The 19,134-nt window shown below is 52.0% G+C and overlaps 1 protein-coding gene across 5 annotated transcripts in view; it reads left to right on the top strand.

Annotated features, from left to right (window-relative positions):
* ARHGAP27 (Rho GTPase activating protein 27) overlaps window positions 1-11,830 on the top strand; it is a 48,647-nt gene extending 36,817 nt beyond the window's left edge. For 4 of the 5 annotated variants that reach the window (XM_049858996.1, XM_049858995.1, XM_049858994.1 and 1 more), the window contains 15 exons: window positions 965-1,375; window positions 1,780-1,962; window positions 2,272-2,352; window positions 2,590-2,673; window positions 3,061-3,128; window positions 3,431-3,521; window positions 3,993-4,097; window positions 8,043-8,141; window positions 10,217-10,328; window positions 10,456-10,578; window positions 10,650-10,748; window positions 10,954-11,031; window positions 11,113-11,247; window positions 11,374-11,479; window positions 11,583-11,830. In XM_049858996.1, the coding sequence (XP_049714953.1) occupies window positions 965-1,375; window positions 1,780-1,962; window positions 2,272-2,352; window positions 2,590-2,673; window positions 3,061-3,128; window positions 3,431-3,521; window positions 3,993-4,097; window positions 8,043-8,141; window positions 10,217-10,328; window positions 10,456-10,578; window positions 10,650-10,748; window positions 10,954-11,031; window positions 11,113-11,247; window positions 11,374-11,479; window positions 11,583-11,757 (1,950 nt within the window). In that variant the 3' untranslated portion in view covers window positions 11,758-11,830. Of the gene's footprint in view, window positions 1-964; window positions 1,376-1,779; window positions 1,963-2,271; window positions 2,353-2,589; window positions 2,674-2,820; window positions 3,129-3,430; window positions 3,522-3,992; window positions 4,098-8,042; window positions 8,142-10,216; window positions 10,329-10,455; window positions 10,579-10,649; window positions 10,749-10,953; window positions 11,032-11,112; window positions 11,248-11,373; window positions 11,480-11,582 lie in introns of all 5 variants that reach the window. The other variant, XM_049858998.1, reaches the window with a different exon arrangement.
* The last annotated feature ends 7,304 nt before the right edge of the window (window positions 11,831-19,134 follow it).

Below are 19,134 nucleotides of genomic sequence, written 5' to 3'. Positions count from 1 at the left end.
TGGACCAAGTCACCTCCCTTGGTCATGGGAAGGAATTCTCAGGAAAGGTCTTGAACCTGGCATCTGAACTGAGTCCTAGAGGAGCAGTTGAAATCAGCCAGGTGAGAAATGGGTGGGGTAGGGCATGACAGGCCTTGAATGAGTGAGGCCTGGAGGACACGCAGCTACTGGAGCTCAAAGTTCAAGGCAAAGGCTAAGGAGTGGCAGGAAATAAGGTGGGAAGCACCGGCAGGTGATGGAAGCCTCTTGTGCCCTGTTAAGGCTTAAACTTTGCCCTGCAGGCAACTGGGAGCCCTGAGGGTGTTAAGTGGGAGAGCACCAAGATAAGGCTTATATTCTGTGCAACTGAACCTGCCAGTACCCCCTTGCCATCTTTTCCGAGGAGAGGGGTGCTCTTCTTTTTTTGCCCCTCATTCCTCCCTCCCATGACTTTCATCTCTCCTTCCCTCTCTCCTTGTCTAGGATTGAGTCTGAGACCTGCAAACTTCACATCAGGGAAGTTCCAGCCCAGGATTTCTGAGCTGGGAGGAAAAGATGGGTGGGGCTCTCAATGGGGGCCCCAAAATGTATACTTGGTCTAGAATGGCAGGGCCCTGCCACCATGTGACTTGAATGAGGGCCACAAGAAGGAATGGGTCCCAGGCCATTTCCCTGTCCTCTGAGTGTACAGCTATGAGAGCTCCATCATCTATATTTTATTATTGTTAATAAATAATTAATGCCATTTTCCCACACATCTGGGGCATTTCATACTTTACACACTACTTCCAGAACATTCCTCACTGTCTCTTCACTACAACTTCCAGAGGCGGGTAGGACAGAATTTTTACAGCTGGGGGACAGAGGTGATAATGACTTGCTGAAGGTGGCACAAGTGGCAAGAGGCCGACTCGGTGCCAGAAGCCCCAGGCCTCTGTGAGCCCGGAGCTCTTCCGAAAATCCTGTCTCCTTCCTCCTCCCGCAGGTGGACGAGCCCTCGGAACCTGTGTACGCGAACATAAAGCAGCAGCCTCGGGCCACCTCCCCCGGCGCCACTGCGGCCCCGCGCCCCAGCTCGGTGTGGGAGACCCTCACAGACGCGGGCACCGGACGCCCCTACTACTACAACCCAGACACGGGTGTGACGACCTGGGAGTCGCCCTTCGAGGCTGCTGAGGGCGCCGCTAGCCCGGCCACCTCCCCGACCTCGGTGGGCAGCCGCGAGAGCCTTGAGGCCGAGTGGGGCCAGTACTGGGATGAGGAGAGCCGTAGGGTGTTCTTCCACAACCCGGTGACGGGCGAGACGGTCTGGGAGGACGAGCCTGAGGACGACGAGCTGGAGGGCGAGATGGACATGCAGCCGGGCCTGAGCCCCCGCAGCCCCCACGACCAGAGGGTGAGGGGCGGGGCCTGCTGTGAAAGGACCGAACTTGGCCGGGGTGGGCGGGGCTGGCTCGGGCACCTCTGACCCCATCTCTGCTCCCTACAGGCCCAGGGAACAGATGGTCAGGGGCGGGGCTTGGTGTGAAGGGGCGGGACCTGGTCAGGGGTGGGCGGGGTCTGTTCCCCACGCCCAGGGAGAAGATGGTGAGGGGCGGAGCCTGGAGTGAAAGGGCGGGACCTGGCCGGGGGTGGGTGGGGCTGGCTCTGGGCACTTCTAGCCCCACCTCTGCTCCCCACAGCCCCAGAGAGCAGAGGGAAACAGGGTGGGGTCGGGCCTGGTGTGAAAGGGCGAGGCCAGGACAGGTAGGGGCAGGGCTGGCTCCCAGAGCCTCTAACTCTACCCTCTGCTTCCTGCAGCCTCCCACCCCCGAGACTGACTACCCAGAACTGCTGACCAGTTACCCGGAGGAAGACTATTCCCCGGTGGGCTCCTTCAGTGAGCCTGGCCCCGCCTCTCCCTTGACCACTCCCCCCGGCTGGTCTTGTCATGTCGGCCCGGACCAGCAGACGCTGTACACCAACCACTTCACCCAAGAGCAGGTAGGGGCATGTGGGTAGATGGACCCAGCTCCTACGGCCCTGTCTGCTTTTTAGACAGCTGAGCGGGGGACTCTTTTCCCCAGCTCTTCCTCACTCACCGCTGCCTCTCCTCAGGCTTTGTGTACTGTCCTTCCCTGCATTTAACACTCTAAACTGCAGCTCCCCCACAGCCCCAGCCAGCCCAAGACACTGCAGTCACCAGCACTGACCCTCCAAACTCGCTGCACTGTCTTGGATTCTGGTTGGAGGAAAGCCTTTCCTCCCCTCTCATGAAGTGGCCAGGGGCCCTGACCATCTCTCTTCCCACAGTGGGTGAGGTTGGAGGACCAGCATGGGAAGCCATACTTCTACAACCCAGATGACTCCTCTGTTCAGTGGGAGCTGCCCCAGGTAACCAACTGGGGAAGGGAGAGCGCCAGGGAGAGAGGAGGAGGTTATAAATGACAATGTCTTTCTCCCCTGGAGCCTCTGGGAGGTGCAAATGGTTAACATGCTGCGCAGCTAACCAAAAGGTTGGAGAGGTGCCTCAGAATCAGACTACAGAGCACAGTTCTATCCTGACACATGGCGTTGCCATGAGTCAGAATTCACTCAACAGCACCTGCTTTTTATTCTTTTCTCTCCTAGGTCCCCGTCCCTGCCCCTCGAAATATCCACAAATCCATCCAGGACAGTGACACCCCAGCCCAGGCCAGCCCCCCTGAGGAGAAGGTGAGGGGGGCATATAGGCTGTGGCAGGGACTCCCACAGAAGAAGTGGGGGGTTTCTGGAGGTCTGAGGGAAGGAACTGGGTCTGGTGTGTCTGTCTCCCCTGCAGGCCCCACTACTAGGCTGGGCTGAATGAACTCAGGAGTCTAGGTCCACCTAGCCCCAGAGTTGGGTGAGGTTGACAGCTGGGTAGACATGTCTTCCGCTGCTGCTGCTGCTGTTACTGAAGCAAACAACCCACCCTCTACCACCAGTCAGGAGGCTGGGTGGGGTGAGGAGATTTCAATGGAGACTCAGACCCAGCCTGCAGGGAGTTGCTGGCTGAGGAGAAACCAGCCTTTGCCTCCTGTGGTGCACCCCTTAACTGCCTCCTCTTTCCCCTTCTCTAAGAGCAAGACCCTGGACAAGGCAGGCGTGCTCCATCGTACTAAGACAGCAGACAAGGGAAAGCGGCTCCGGTGAGAGTCTGTCCGGACCCAGGGCAGGGTGGGCCTTAATGATGGCACTCACTGAGCACTTCGTATGTGCTAGGCTCATATTTATCCTCATAAGGACTTCATAAGAAGTCCTGTGAAGAAACTGAGATAAAGTGACTTGCCCAAGGTCTCTTGGCTACCAAGTGTTAGAGTTGGGAGTCCAACCCTTACAGTCAAGTGCCCCAGCATGTGTTCTCAAGCTCTGCTCCTGGGGGTGGTTAACACTGGGAGAGGGACTCAGCCCAGGGTCACCTCCAAGCCCTGCCCGCCCCCCACCCACCTAGAAAGAAGCACTGGAGTGCCTCCTGGACAGTGCTGGAGGGTGGTGTCTTGACATTCTTCAAGGACTCGAAGACCTCAGCTCCAAACAGCCTGGTGAGGCCCAACCCCCAGGACGGTGACCACCCCATCTGCTCCTGATCCCAGTGGGTCTTTATCTAATCTGGCTTGTCAAGGGCTAGGTCTGGGACAATGGAGCCTGAGCGTCCATGAGCTGGGCCTTGCAGGGAGGGGGAAACAACAGCAGAGTCAGCCCAGGACAAGCAGGTCCTTGAGGGTGGATTGCTTCAGCTCACAGGGATGGGGCTGCAGTCCTTCCTCCCTTTCCTTTCCTGGGTGAGCAACCAGCAATGGACAAGCCAGCTGATAGGCTCCATGGTTAAGAAGCTCCAAGATCTGTAGGTTCCAGGAACTCCTGGGACCCCTCCCCCAGAGCCACCAACGACCACATCCTGTCCTTGGAGCCAGAGGGAGACTGGTGGGTCAGAGCCAGGGTGCTGGGGCAGGCCTGTCTGAGCAGCGGGCTCTCTATAATGGTACTCCCCACCCTTCCTCCCTCTTCTGTAGAAGCAACCTTCCAAACTCTCCACCCCCGAGTACACAGTAGACCTGAAGGGGGCCTCTCTTACCTGGGCATCCAAAGACAAATCCAGCAAGAAGAATGTGCTAGAGGTAAGTGGTAGAAGTAAGGAGAAAGAAGGAAGGGGTTTACTAGTGGCCTAGGACCCTCATTACTAGGCAAGCCCCACTGGAAAAAAGGGGACCTAGGAGAGTTGGGGTTGGAATTGTCAGGGCTCAAGGCCAAAGCTGCCCCCCACCTCTGGGATCCACAGTGTTTCTGGCATCACAGATTTTGCAGTTCCCTCTCCAGGAGCTGACTTTGCCTGTTCTTGGCCCTGAGAATGGTGAGGAGTAGGGGTCTCTGGGAGATGAACCTCTGTCATGCCTAGAAGGGCAGCCCTTACCCCAGCCACTCTGGCCTGAGAGAGACAAGAGACTCCTCATTCCTGGCCACTCACTCTGGTAGGCTGGGGTGGGAAACCTGTTCTGGATGCTCAGAGCCCAGCTTCCAAATGGCTTGAGTCCCCAGTAAATAAACCAAGGCAGTGGACATGCTTCTCAGGCTCCCCTAGAAGGAAGAGGGGCCAGTGGGGCCCAGGCAAGGGTCCCTGCAGTGCCACAGCCTTCACGGTTCAAGTTTTGTCTTGTTTTTAAACCACTCTTACCCCCACCTCAATCCTCAAAAGCGTTGAGGCTGCTCACAACAAAAACACAAATGGTGAACTGGTAAAATGCAATGAAAAGCCAGGGCCAGGCAAAACAAGTTAGAGAAGGGGTTAAGGTGCAAAGGATTTAGGGGGCAGGTGATTATTACTGAAAAAAAATTAGCTCCAATTTTCCTAGCCTATGTGAAAAGAGAAGGATGATCTGTTACATGGCTCTTATTGAATAAAAATAAAAGCTATCCAGATTTGGAGGGGATCAAAGTTTTTTCCTACCCCTTCACCCTTCAAAAAATTTCTCACGTGCAACTCCATGAACACGGGGTCTAGAGGGATGAGGCTGGTGCCCTGCAAAAGAGCTCCACAGAGGTCTAGGGCTTTCAGGGCTACTTCAGCTCATGATGATGCATGCCAAAAGGCATGACCTTACATCTCCACTCAAAAACAGCACTTCTGCAAGGAGCCTGGATGTGTAGTTTTTGATGACTGAGCAAACTTCCTGCAGTTCTAGAACCAGAGTACCCACAGAGCAGGGCCGGAAAACTGGTTTCATCTCCTGAGTTGCTCTGACGATCTGGAGCCTTTCTGAGAAGAATTCTGGAGCCTTCTGCAGGCATGGCAGGGTAGAGTGCTGTGATCAGTTAGCAATGTCTGTCATGGGTGTCACATTGAGGAGGGACATCACATTTGCTAGGCATGTTCCTTCCCTGACCTAGAGGGATGTCCTTCAAACAATTCTCTATAAATGTCAAGTCTCTGATGGCTTTTGATGAAAGTTTCAGAGTAGACTCTTCTAGGTTGTCTTTTCTGGCAAGGATTGGAAGACAGATGGTACTCTTGGAAGCTGCTCAAGCTGAACGGAAGGCTGACAGTCTTGAATAGAATCAAGGGGCTCCCTGCCTCCCAAAAGGCTGGAGGCCATCCACCCTCCACTTAGGGGCGGCCTGTAGGCAACACCAGGGTTTTTTTTAAGAAACAACACAAAATTCTATATCATTAAGACTGACCTGACCAGCTGGGCCTGGGGAATTTTCACAGCAGGTTTTCCTAGTCACCTTAGAGCCACAGAAGACTTCAGTAACAGTCCCCTGAGAATAACTACTTTGGGCAGCTCAACTTGCCTGTGCATTTGCCGGCATGAATGTTTTGTGTCGTGTTGTTGTTGTTAGGTGCTGTTGAATCAGTTCTGACTCGTAGTGACCCAACGAAACACTGCCGGCTTGTGCGTCATCCTCAAAATTGTTGCTATGCTTGAGCACATTATTGCAGCCACTGTGTCAATCCATCTTGTTGAGGGTCTTCCTCTTTTTTGCTAACCCTCTTCTTTACCAAGCATCATGTCCTTCTCCAGAGACTGATCCCTCCTGATAACATGTCCAAAGTATGTGAGATGTAGCCTCACCATCCTTGCTTCTAAGGAGCATTCTGGCTGTACTTCTTCCAAGACAGATTCGTTCATTCTTTTGGCAGTCCACGGTATATTCAAAATTCTTCACCAACACCACAGTTCAAAGGCATCAATTCTTCTTTGGTCTCCTTATTCATTGTCCGGCTTTTGCATGTGCATATGAGGCGATTGAAAACACCATGGCTCCGGTCAGCTGCACCTTAGTCTTCCAGGTGACATCTTTGTTTTTCATCACTTTAAAGAGGTCTTTTGCAGCCAGTTTGCTCAATGCAATGCGCCTTTTGATTTCTTAACTGCTGCTTCCGTGGGTGTTGATTGTGGATCCAAGTAAAATGATTTGTGTCATGTATTGCTCCGTAATTCTACAGCTCTGCCTGCTGTATAAACCTTTCAAATATGAACTGATTATGTTTTGAGAAAGCAGCCAAAAATAATGATTGTTGATTCAGAATCATTGTTGTTAGGCTATTCTCTGGGCTAATAGACAGCAGGGCTCTTGTCTCTTACATTAGAATGAGTCTGTATCATTTGCCTATTGAAGGTTCTCTAGTCTTTGCAGTGGGAGGGGGCGTTATTAGGTGCCGTCAAGTTGATTTCGACTCATAGAGACCCCATGTGACCGAGTAGAATTGCCCCATAGGTTTTCTTGGCTGTAATCTTTATGGAAACAGATCACCAGATCATTCTCCCACAGAGCTGCTGGATGGGTTCGAACCCGCCAACTTTTTGGTTAGCAGCCAAGCATTTAACTGTTGTGCCACCAATTAAAAAAAAAAAAAAGCCACCAATAGAACATGAAATTTTTCCTTTTTTAACTTTTGAAAGCAGTTTAAATAATACTCAAGTATAAGTTTAAAAGGAAAGCAGCCAAAAGACAGTGCTGTCTGATTCTAAAAATTGTTCGCTGCTGTTTGAGACAGTTTCTGCTGACTCTGGCTCTTACTAGACCCAAAGGGCAGGATTGGTGTGAGCTGCCACACCAAACATCCACATTAAACTCCAACACTTGGTCCTCAGAGCCAGAGGCTGAGGAGGGAGCCATCTAAAAGGCCACCTCATTCTCCAGAGGCTCTGTAAGGGATCATGGACACTCAACAGCAATTGGTGAGGAGCAGCCCGGGCTGTTAACCTCTGCTTGTTCCTCAACAGTGTAAAAGAATGGCTGGAAACTGGCCTCTGGGCTTCTTAAGGAAGAATATGGCCTATGGTCTGGATGAAACATCAGACTTACAGGGCTGTGCTACTTCCTCCAGCTTACACCCCTGCAGGCCTGTGCACATTTCCTTGGAGTGAGGGCAAATGGCTTGGTCACCCCCAGGCTGCTGGTCTGAAAGGGCTTGGCTTTTAGTAGGCAGTCCTGTGGCAGAAAGTTTCTCCCTGGTGATTGATTGCATTTAAGCTTCCTGATGAAGTGAGCGGTGAGAGGATGCTGTGCCCAGGCCGGAGTGGGGGAGAGGGTGGGTCTCCTGGCTGCAAAGGGTGGGGCAGCATTGCTAGGTCCTCAGGGTGTATAGGTGGTGAGCCCTTGCTTTCTCTGGAATCAGCCATGATCTGCTCAAAGCCTTTCTCCCTGCATCTTCTTTGTTAGTTCTAGCAGCCAGGCCCAGGGCCTCCCACAGGAGTTTCTTTCACTTAATGTTTTGCAGGCCAGGGCCCTGGGTGAGGCCGCTCATGGGGAGGGAGGATGGGACAGGGGAAAGTGAGGCAGACAGTGAGCCATGCAGACCACACTCAGATCCTTGCTCCATCGCTCACTAGCTCTTGCCCATGAGGAAGCTGCTTAGACTCTGAGCCTCAGTTTGTTCATCTGTAAGCCAGAAATGCTGTCACCTGCTGCTTTAAGTAAGGTGGATACCTGAGCCTGGGGTGAGGCACTTGCTCCTGGTAGCGGGGGCAGGTCACCTTCCTCTCTGGAACCCCCATGGGGCCTAGCCCTGGGGTAGGCCCAGAGAACCAGAGATGACCAAGTGACTTGTGTCCCTCCAGCTGCGGAGCCGCGATGGCTCGGAGTACCTGATCCAGCATGACTCAGAGACCATCATCAGCACCTGGCACAAGGCCATTGCCCAGGGCATCCAGGAGCTGGTAGGCAGAGGCCAGGCCTCTGGGGCTGGTGGAGAGGGGGTGGCCAGCCATCATGCAAGGCAGCTGTGCCCACTGTGGGTGGGTGGCAGGGTGTGGTGGAGTGGGGAAGCTTTATGGCTCCAGTGGGAAAGTGCCCCTTCCTGCAGAGACAGTTCCCCATATTGCTGGGATGGCAGGAGAGGCTGCCGAAGAAACAGCCTTCCTTAAGTATGTGAGTCCAGCCCCTGGGGTTTGGCCTTGCAGGAGGACTCTCCAGATGAAGGTGAGAGACCACCTAAGCAGTCTCATGCTGTCCTCCCTGGTTGTGCCTTCCCCTTGGGGTATGTCCCTGATTTCCACTGCCTATGACTTCCACTCAAGCCCTTTGGCCCACTGTTTTCTCCCTTTGGTGAGCACAGCCCCTACCCTTTAGCTCCGTGGAATAGCAGAGAGACTGAAACTGTGGGAGAGACTCTGCATGAGCCTAAGGCAGGACAAAAGGGAAATGAGCCCCAGAGCACAATGGTCTGGGTACCTCCAGTCAGTACCAGGAGAGAGTCCTCCTCCGAGACCCCCAGGCCTTGTTGGTGTCCTGAGTGACTGGCAGACTCAGGTGACCCTCCTCACACACCCCACTGCACAGGTCGGGGGTGCCAGGACAGGAAGCCGACCCTGCGCTCCCCACCCCTACCCTGAAAGTGAACCTGAGCAGCCTGCAGGGCCCTGTTTCTGGGGGTCTGTGTTTCATGCTGCCTCAGGTCCTTTCCTCAGGGACCCCATGTGGGATGGTGTGAAGACACGCAAATGAGGCATAGTAGCCCCAGTGAGGACTCCAGTCTCCTGGAAAAATCCCCCAGAGAGCTTGAATCTGAGGGGGTGCTTTTGGCCACAAGTAACAGAAAGTCCTACTCAACTGGCTTAAAGGATAAGAGGTTTAGTATCATACATGACCAAAAAAAAAAAAAAAACCCAAGGTAGGACATCTCAACGGTCCAACAGCTTCATCAGCTTACCTCAAGCTCTCCTTCGCTCTACCTTTCTCGGCATATCAGCCCTATCCTCAAGCCAGTTCCCCTCATGGTCCTGGGCTGGCACAACTTCAAGGGTCACAGCCCATGACGGTGCCCAGAAGCAGGGAAAAGGTATTTCTTTTCCTTGTTTTCCCCAAGTCTCTCCTCCCAATTTTCCTCACTTCATTAGTCAGAATCTCGTCATCTCATCACCTCAGGTGAGGGCAATGAGACCACCATGATCAGTTCAGATTCAGTTGTGGGGCCACGGCCCTAAACACATGACCCACAGAAGAGGGAGGATATGCAGACAAAACTGGGTTGTTAGGAAGGTGGAGGGGGCGTATGGCTGCTGGCCAGGCACCTGAAATGTCTGCTTCAGGAATGACATGGGGCGGGAGGGATGTGGGGGTCTTGGCTCTGGAAGCTGCGCACCTTTTTCCTTCCAACCATTAGATGGTAACAGAGGAATTTGCCATTTCAAGGGAGGCAGGAAGAAAGTAAATACCCTGAGAAAGAGTCTCAGGTCGGAATGACAGCTGAAACTAGAAGACAAAATTTGAATTTGTGTCTACCGTCTTTTAGGTTCAGAAATCAATTGCATAAGTAGAAACAGAGCAGGCCCACTCTGACCGCAGCATTTGGCTGTATTAATAGAGGTAGGAATTCAGCTCTAGGGAGGTGATGCTGGGGCACTTGGTAGCAGTGCTCTGGCCCCAGCTGGAATCCCAAACTCAGAACTGGGAGCCACATAATGAGGGATGTTGACTTTGTGGAGTGTGTACAAGGGGGCTGAAGAAGATATGGGAAGAAGAGGCCAGAACTGGGAGGTGGGTAGGGGCAGCCAGGGTAGGAAAGGGTGGGGGAGAATAGGATGGCTGTCTACAACATCCCAAGGGCTCCATGCAACAAGGAAAGCGAATGCTGTGAGGGTCCCTGGTGGCCGTGAGGGGAGTTAACCAGGGTAAGGAAAGGAAAAAGCTTCCTCTCCGCCTGGCGGTCTTCTGGCCTGGCTTGCTGGGAGGGCATTTCGGGTCCCTCTCCCACTCCGGAAGGACCCCCAGCTCTGAGGATGTATGATTCCAGTCCGTAGATTTGCCCCCAGAGGAGGAAAGTGAGAGCTGCAGCGCGGACTTCGGATCCAGTGAGCGCCTGGGAAGCTGGCGGGACAAAGAGGACGACTTGCGGCCCGGCGCAGGTGTGCGGGCGGGGGCGGGCGCATCCGGGAGCCCTTTCCTGGGGGGCGGAGGTGCCCGGGCTGGGGGCGGAGACGCCCGGGATGGGGGATGCCCGGCCAACACCAGCGCGTCTTTCTCCTGCAACAGCCGCGCCCACCCTGGGCCCCGGGGGCCAGGAGAGGGACTTGAGCAAGGTCCGGCAGAAGCTCCGCAAGTTCCTGCAGAGGCGGCCCACGCTGCAGTCGCTTCGGGACCAGGGCTACATCAAAGGTACTGGCGGGGCCCGGTGGGCTGGCGGCGCGGGGCGGCCGCGGGGCGGCACTGATGAGCCTCTCCCCCAGACCAGGTGTTCGGCTGCGCGCTGGCCGCGCTGTGCGAGCGCGAGAGGAGCCAGGTGCCGCGCTTCGTTCAGCAGTGCATCCGTACCGTCGAGGCCCGAGGTACGCGCGGCGGCAGGCGGGGATTCCGGGTGCCTTGACCTTCTCCCAGGACCCCCTGTATGAGACCCCTGGGTGGGACAGGGTCGATGGGGAAAGAGCGAGAGACCTCAGGGATCATAGCATAGGAATTGTAGCAGGGGCTTTAGCGCCACTCTGCTTCACCCTATCCCACCCGACCCGGGGTCAGCGCCTCCCTCTGCCCCAGGGCTGGACATCGACGGGCTGTACCGCGTCAGTGGAAACCTGGCCACCATCCAGAAGCTGCGCTATAAGGTGGACCACGGTGAGACCAGTCCCCAGCCCCTGCCCAAGGCTGAAGGAGAGAAGGGACACTGACTCCTCCCTCCCCCCACCCCTACCACAGATGAGCGTCTGGACCTGGACGACGGGCGCTGGGAGGACGTCCACGTTATCACTGGCGCCCTGAAGCTCTTCTTCCGAGAGCTGCCGGAGCCCCTCTTCCCCTTTTCGCATTTCTGCCAGTTTATCGCAGCCATCAGTGAGCACCTGGGGGAGGTGGAGCGGCAGGGGTGGGATGCAGCCCATCTGCCTCGACAGCCCTCTGGCTGTCAGCTCGCCTCCGATCTACCCGCTGCCTCCCCGACCTGACTCTCTCTTTCCCCAGAGCTGCAGGACCAGGCTCAGCGCAGCCGCTGTGTGCGGGACCTGGTGCGCTCACTGCCCGCCCCCAACCACGACACGCTGCGGGTTCTCTTCCAGCACCTGTGCCGGTGAGCGGCGAGCCTAGCGAGGAGGGGGAGGTGGGGTCGGGGAAGAGTGGCCCCCCTCCCCAGCTCAGGGCCCCGATTCCACACCACCCTGACCCCCCTGCAGGGTGATCGAGCACAGGGAGCAGAACCGTATGTCAGTCCAGAGCGTGGCTATAGTGTTCGGACCCACGCTGCTGCGGCCTGAGAAGGAGATCAGCATGCCCATGACCATGGTGTTCCAGAACCAGGTGGTGGAGCTCATCCTGCAACAGTGCTCCTACATCTTCCAGCCGCACTGACCACGGCCCCCTCCCTCTGTCGCCCCACTGCTGGAGCGGAGACTGTGTTCCTGTCATAGAAGCCGGGCTGCAGGAGGCCCACGCAGGCCGATGTGAATTCTGTGCCCCTCAGTTCTGAGGATATGGTGACCCCTGGTGGGCAGTTCGTAAAATGTGATTTTTCTCTCCATGTCCTGTTTTGGGGTTAGGTTCAGTTCTTTACCAGGGCGCCTCCTTCTGTGCCTGAGAGAGAATGCCTGTGGGGGTTTGTTTTCTGGGACGCACTGGTGCTGGGAGAGGGAAATTTGGGTGAGTGGCTTCCTGGCTTCTTCAGGCCTTCACCTGGTCGAGGGCTTCACGGAAACCCCAGCTCTGTGTGTGGCACTGTGAGTCATGAAGCAGCAACCAACAACTTCCCTGCTGTGGAAATGGGACTGACCAGGCCTCCAGCTTGGGCAGCTAAACCTGCCTTTCTTCAGGCCTCAGGGATGAAGCTCCATCAGGGGCCCTCTGGCAGGCTGGCTGTGGACCATTTTCATTTGCTCACTCTTTAAGGTTTCTCATCTCTGCCCTCCCTGGCCCATCCTCCACGTGTTCTGCGAGGGTTCCTCCAATTCCCTAAACGTGTGCCCTGCACCTGGCACTTGATATGCATCATTTCCACACACAACCTCATTTTACAGATGAGGAAACTGAGGTTTACAGTGGCAAAAGTTGACTTGTGAATGGTCCAGTGGCTGGTCTGACTCCCCAGCTCAGGATCCTCCCATGCTAGAGCATAGCCTCCCAGGAGGGTGAAATCAGTGCCCTCAGCCACCCCCCAGCCCTAGTATGGGATTGTGGGCAAAGCAAAGAAACTGAGCGGTGGGATCCATCTGGGCCTGGGGAGGGTCCCTCAAGGCAATGGGGAACCTGCCCCAACTGTTCTGTTTTTTCTGGGGGGAGAGGAAGTAGCACTGGCATGAGCCCCCATCTTCTCCGAGTGCCCCAGCTGCCAAGTATGCCTTCCTGGTGCCCAGCTTGCCATGAAGAGATGGAAGAGGCCTGCAGGGCACAGACCTCAGGAAAGGACATGTAAGCTGTGGGGTCAGCAGCCTCACTCCCTCCTCACACACAAGCCACCTCAGTTTATGGGTCTTGGGCTGCAGTCCCACCTACATGAATGAGTATTCATGTATTCAACAAATAATAATAGCTCATATTTATTGGACATTTGCACCATGTCCTTTGGATTGGATTATCTCATCATTTCTCACAGCTAATATTTATTGTCTGCTCTTCTGTGCCAGGCACTGTGCTCTGGGGTAGGGACACAGCACATGCTGCCTGCTCTGGGAGAGCTCATGGTCCAGCAGGTGAGGCTGACCCACACCCACGCCTCATTCCAGCAGGGCTGAGGTCAGAGTACAAAGGGAGGCCTCACACCATATGTCTAAATATTAAAAAGTTATAAATTCATCTAACTGTTAAAATCTATGCTATTCTCCTACTTTGACTAATAGACTTCCACAACGACCTGGAAGGTTGTAATTTAAACTTCTTTGGTTGTTCCGAATTCTGTGCCTGTATGCGGTGGTGCAGGCGGAGCTGGCCCTTGACCTGCCCTCTTCTCTTCACACCCTCAGAGCCATTCTGTCCCAAGGAGAGGTTCGAGCACACACACAGATGCTAGTCCACACGAGCTAACTCCCCACACTCCCTGTAACCACTGGTGTCAGAGTCCACTCTTGAGGGACTGGACCTGGGGCAGTTGGCTGGGGTCATTTGGGTAGGGGTTTCTGGGGTCCCAGGTATTCAGAGCATGGTCTAAAGGGAAGGGCCTGGGCTTTAGGAGGGTCCCATAGAGTCTTCATAGGGAGAGGTGCAAACAGAGAAGGTTCAGAGTGGAACCTTCAAAAGTAGGGGACCTAGGGTAGGGGCCCCTCTCACCCCTGGTGGAACTGGACAGACATTAAACAACTGATTACTTGGCTAACTACATTTGCGACAAAAGCTAGGAAGATGCACAAGGTCCTTTGAAGGTGCATCACTGGGGCGTGACTGGTCCCCAGGGACCTGAGACGTCTCCGCAGAAGCCATGTTAGGTCTAAGTACTAAAGAATGACAGTCGGCCAGGCATTGAGTCAAGGGAAGGCCATCTAAGCAGAGGGAACTGCACATGCAAAGGCTCTGAGGCAAGATGGCTCGGGAGAATAAAACCGAGAGAAGACCATTGTGACTGGAGCCCAGAAAGCCAGTGGGCACAGGTGTGAGGTGATGCTGGTAGGGGACACTGCATGCAGGGCCTTGTGGCCCACACTAAGTGGAGGCCGGTGGCCAAGGACATTGGGTTACCAAGGACAACAGGCAGGATCGCTGAGCAGAGAGGTCTTAAGGATCAGCTCCTCTGACTCCCATCACCATCCCAGGCTTCTGACCCTGTTGAGGGCCTAGGTGGGAAAATAACAGTAGCCGGCAGAGAAGTTCCAGAGTCGTCACATTCTGTCACCAAGAGGAGCTTCAGAAATCGCCCACTACCAATGAGGAAACTCCTAGAGAGACGATGTCCTAACTGGCAGGTTGGTGGCAAAGCCTGGCCCAGAGCTTCGTTCCTGCAGTCTGAGGGCCTACTGCGTACCCCACCACATATCCTCAACACCGAGGCAGTGCATGGTGCACACAGTAGATGTGCAATGAGTGTGTTTTGAATGAATTGGGTTGTCTGGGGACACATACTTAGAAACAGTATCTGCCCTCCTGAAGCTCCATCTGGTTGAGGGATGGGCATAAAAATTAGTGACAGTAACACAGTTGATGAGGGCTGTCATCCAGGGCCCTCTCCCCACTCTGGCCCCTCTCAACAGGTACAGCTCACTTCTCCTGCAGCCTGGTGCTCTCTTGAAGGCCATGGTGCCCACCTGGTTGCTAAATCCGGTAGGCATGCCCAAGCTTCATGCGAGTGGACACATGGTCGGTACTGTCCCCTCCCTGAGCCATGCTGTTCCTCTGTCCACAACAACGTGGGTCTTCTCCCACCACTCCATCCTTCCCTCTCTCAGCTCCCTTTCTTCTACCCACCCTGTAAATTGGTCAGGTCCCCAGGGTTCTGCTCTCAGCCCACTGATCTGTCCTCTCCACTCTCCCTGGCAGTACTCATCCACTCTGGGGACTCGGCCTCGAGGAGCTCCCAGCCTGCAAACACACTGCCTAGTGGGTGGCACAGCACGTTGGGCCTGTGACCCTCTGGTTTCCCAGAGGTCTAGGGCAGCCTTTTTTAAGACCCTGGCCTCAGTCCCCACAGTGATATAGGGAAGGATCCTTTGTTCATTTCGGGTCAGAGCAGCAGAGATAGAGGAGCGCCCCCTTCAGACCAGACAGGAGGAGGAGCCCATTGGGATTAAGGAGAGGCCCTACCAGGTAGAATTGGGCTGTGAAGTCCAGCCTCCCATATTCTCCAAGAGTGGGTATTCTTCTATGTTGCCAGCCTCAGAGGTGGGCTTGGTTTATTGAGCAAGTCAGCAGATTTCCTCTTAAGTGAGAAGACCTGGCTCTGGAGGGCTGCGTGCCCTGCTGGGAGACCGGACTTCATCCTCTACAGCTCACCAGGTGGCGCTGGATGGAGATGAGCAGGTGGATGGTATGGCCAGGTGTGCTTTGTTTGTTTAAATAAACTTTTTTATTCTGAAAGAATTGTAGACTCACAAGAAATTGCAAAAATAGTACAGGAGGTCCCTGGTACCCATCACCTAATTTCCCCCAGCAGTGACATCTTACATAACTGTAGTGTATTATCAAAACCAGAGAATTGAGCGACACTATACAATTAACTAGACTACAGACCTTACACCACCATGGGTCTGTCAGTTTGCCATACTGAATTGGCTTGCATGTTGCTGTGATACTTGAAGCTTTGCCACCAGTATTTCAAATACCAGCAGAGTCATCCTTGGTGGACAGGTTTCAGTGGAGCTTCCAGAGTAAGAAAGACTAGGAAAAAGGACCCGGAAGTATACTTCTGAATAGATTTAGCCAGTGAAAACCTTAACAACAGCAGTGGAACACTGTCCAACATAGTGTCGGAAGAGGAGCCTCTCAGGTTGGAACGCACTCAAAAGACGACTGGGGAAGAGCCGTCTCCTCAAAGTAAAGTGGACCTTAATGATGTTAATGGAGTCAAGCCTTCAGGACCTAATCTTCATTTGCTGATGTGGCACAACTCAAAATGAGAATAGCTGCAAACATCCATTAATAATAGGAACGCTGAATGTATGAAGTATGAATCTAGGAAAATGAAGTCGTCAAAAATGAAATGGAATGCATGAAGATCTATATCCCAGACATCAGTGAACTGAAATGGGCTGATATTGGCCATTTTGAATCAGACAATCATATGTTCTGTTATGCCAGGAATGACAAATTGAAGAGGAATGGCATTGCATTCATCATCAAAAAGAACATTTCAAGATCTATCCTGAAGTACAATGATGTTAGTGTTGGGATAATATCCATACACCTACAAGGAACACAGAAACCCTGTGGTGTAGTGGTTAAGTGCTATGGCTGCTAACCAAAAAGGCTAGCAATTCAAATCCGCCAGGTGGACCTTGGAAACTCTATGGGGCTGTTCTGCTCTGACCTATAGGGTCGCTATGAGTCAGAATTGACTTGATGGCAACAGGTTTTTTAGGTTTAGAAGGGAAACTAGTTAATATGACTATTATTCAAACTTAGGCACCAACCACTGAGGCCAAAGATGAAGAAACTGAAGATTTTTTACCAACTTCTGCAGTCTGAAATTGATCAAACATGCAGTCAAGATGTATTGATAATTACTGGTGATTAGAATGCAAAGTTGGAGACAGAGAAAAAGGCTTGGTAGTTGGAAAATATGGCCTCAGTGATAAAAATGACACCGGAGATTGAATGATAGAATTTTGCAAGACTAATGATTTATTCATTGCAAATACCTTTTTTCAACAACATAAATGGCAACTGTACACACGGACCTTGCCAGATGCAATACAAATATACTACATCTGTAGAAAGAGATGACAGAAAAACTCAGTATCATCAGTCAGAACAAGGCCATGGGGCCAACTGTGGAACAGATCATCAATTGCTTATATGCAAGTTCAAGTTGAAGTTGAAGAAAATTAGAATAAATCCTCAAGAGCCAAAGTTTGACCTTGAGTATATCCCACCTGAATTTAGAGACCATCTCAAGAATAGGTTTGATAGATTGAACACTAATGACCAGAGACCAGATGAGTTGTGGAATGACATCAAGGACATAATACCTGAAGAAACCAAGAGGTCATTAAAAAGACAGGAAAGATAGAAAAGACCACAATGTATGTCAGAAGAAACTTGCCCTTGAACGTAGAGTAGCTAACATGAAAGAAAGCAATGATGAAGTAAAAGGGCTGAAGGGAAGATTTTGAAGGGCAGCTTGAGAAGACAAAGTATTATAATGAAATGTGCAAAGACCTGGAGATAGAAAACCAAAAGGGAAGAACATGCTTGGCATTTCTCAAGCTGAAAGAACTGAAGAAAAAATTCAAGCCTCAAGTTGCAATATTGAAGGATTCTACAGGGAAAATACTAAACGATGCAGGAAGCATCAAAAGAAGATGGAAGGAATACACAGAGTCACTGCACTAAAAAGAATTGGTCGACATTCAACCGTTTCAGGAGATAGCATATGATCAAGAACTGAAGGTACTTAAGGAGCAGGTCCAAGTTGCACTGAAGGCATTGGCTAAAAACAAGGATCCAGGATTTGACAGAATACCGATTGAGATGTTTCAACAAAGAAATGCGGTGCTGGAGGTGCTCACTCGTCTATGCCAAGAAAGTTGGAAAGCAGCTACCTGGCCAACCAACTGGAAGAGATCCATATTTGTATCCATTCCAAAGAAAGGTGATCCAAAAAATGCAGAAATTATCAAACAATATCATTAATATCACACACAAGTAAAATTTTGCTGAATATCATTCAAAAGCAGTTGTAGCAGTACATCAACAGGGAACTGCCAGAAATTCAAGCCAGATTCAGAAGAGGACATGGAACAAAGGATATCATTGCTGGTGTCGGATGGATCATGGCTGAAAGCAGAGAATACCAGAAAGATGTTTACCTGTGTTTTATTGACTATGCAAAGACATTCGACTGTGTGGATAACAACAAATTATGGATACCATTGCAAAGAATGGGAATTTCAGAACATTTAATTGTGCTCATGAGGAACCTGTACATAGATCAAGAGGCAATTGTTCGAACAGAACAAGGGGATACTGTACCGTTTAAAGTCAAGAAAGGTGTGCATCAGGGCTATACCCTTTCACCATACTTATTCAATCTGTATGCTGAGAAAATAATCCGAAAAGCTGGATTATATGAAGAAGAATGTGGCATCAAGGATTGCAGGAAGACTCATTAACAACCTGTGATATGCAGATATCACAACCTTGCTTGCTGAAACTGAAGAGGACTTGAAGCACTTACTGATGAAGATCAAAGACGACAGCCTTCAGTATGGATTACACCCCAACACAAAGAAAACAAAAATCCTCACAACTGGACCAATAAGCACCATCATGATAAACAGAGAAAAGATTGAAGTTGTCAAGGACTTCATTTTGCTTGGATCTACAATCAATGGATGTAGAAGTCAAGAAATCATGGAAACAGCAGTCAAGAAATCAAACAATGCATTGCATTGGGCAAATCTGCTGCAAAAGATGTCTATAAGGTGTTAAAAAACAAAGATGTCACTTTGAGGACTAAGGTGCACCTGACCCAAGCCATGGTGTTTTCAGTCACCTCATATGCACGTGAAAGCTGGACAATGAATAAGAAAGACCGAAGAAGAATTGATGCCTTTGAGTTGTGGTGTTGGTGAAGAATATTGACTATATCATGGACTGCCAGAAGAATGAAAAAATCTGTCCTGGAAGAAGTTTCACCAGAATGCTCATTAGAAGCGAAGATGGTGAGACTCCGTCTCACATGCTTTGGACATGTTACCAGGAGGGACCAGTCCCTGGAAAAGGTCATCATGCTTGGTAAAGTACAGGGTCAGCAAAAAAAGAGGAAGACCCTTAACAAGATGGATTGACATAGTGGCTGCAACAATGGGCTCAAGCATGACAATGATTGTGAGGATGGTGCAGGTCAGGGCAGTGTTTCGTTCTGTTGTACACAGGGTTGCTATGAGCCGGAACTGACTTGATGGCACCAAACAACAACAATGACAACAACACAGACCTTACAAAGGAGCCCTGGTGGTGCAGTGGTTAAAGTGCTTGACTGCTAACCAAAAGGACATTGGTTTGAACCTCCCACCTGCTCTGTGGAAGAAAGATTTGGCAATCTGCTCCTATAAAGATTTACAGCCTTGGAAACCTATGGGGCAGCAG

Source organism: Elephas maximus, chromosome 19, assembly GCF_024166365.1.
Source record: "Elephas maximus indicus isolate mEleMax1 chromosome 19, mEleMax1 primary haplotype, whole genome shotgun sequence".
Taxonomy (NCBI): Eukaryota; Metazoa; Chordata; class Mammalia; order Proboscidea; family Elephantidae; genus Elephas; species Elephas maximus.
This window is presented reverse-complemented; position numbering and strand designations above follow the sequence as displayed.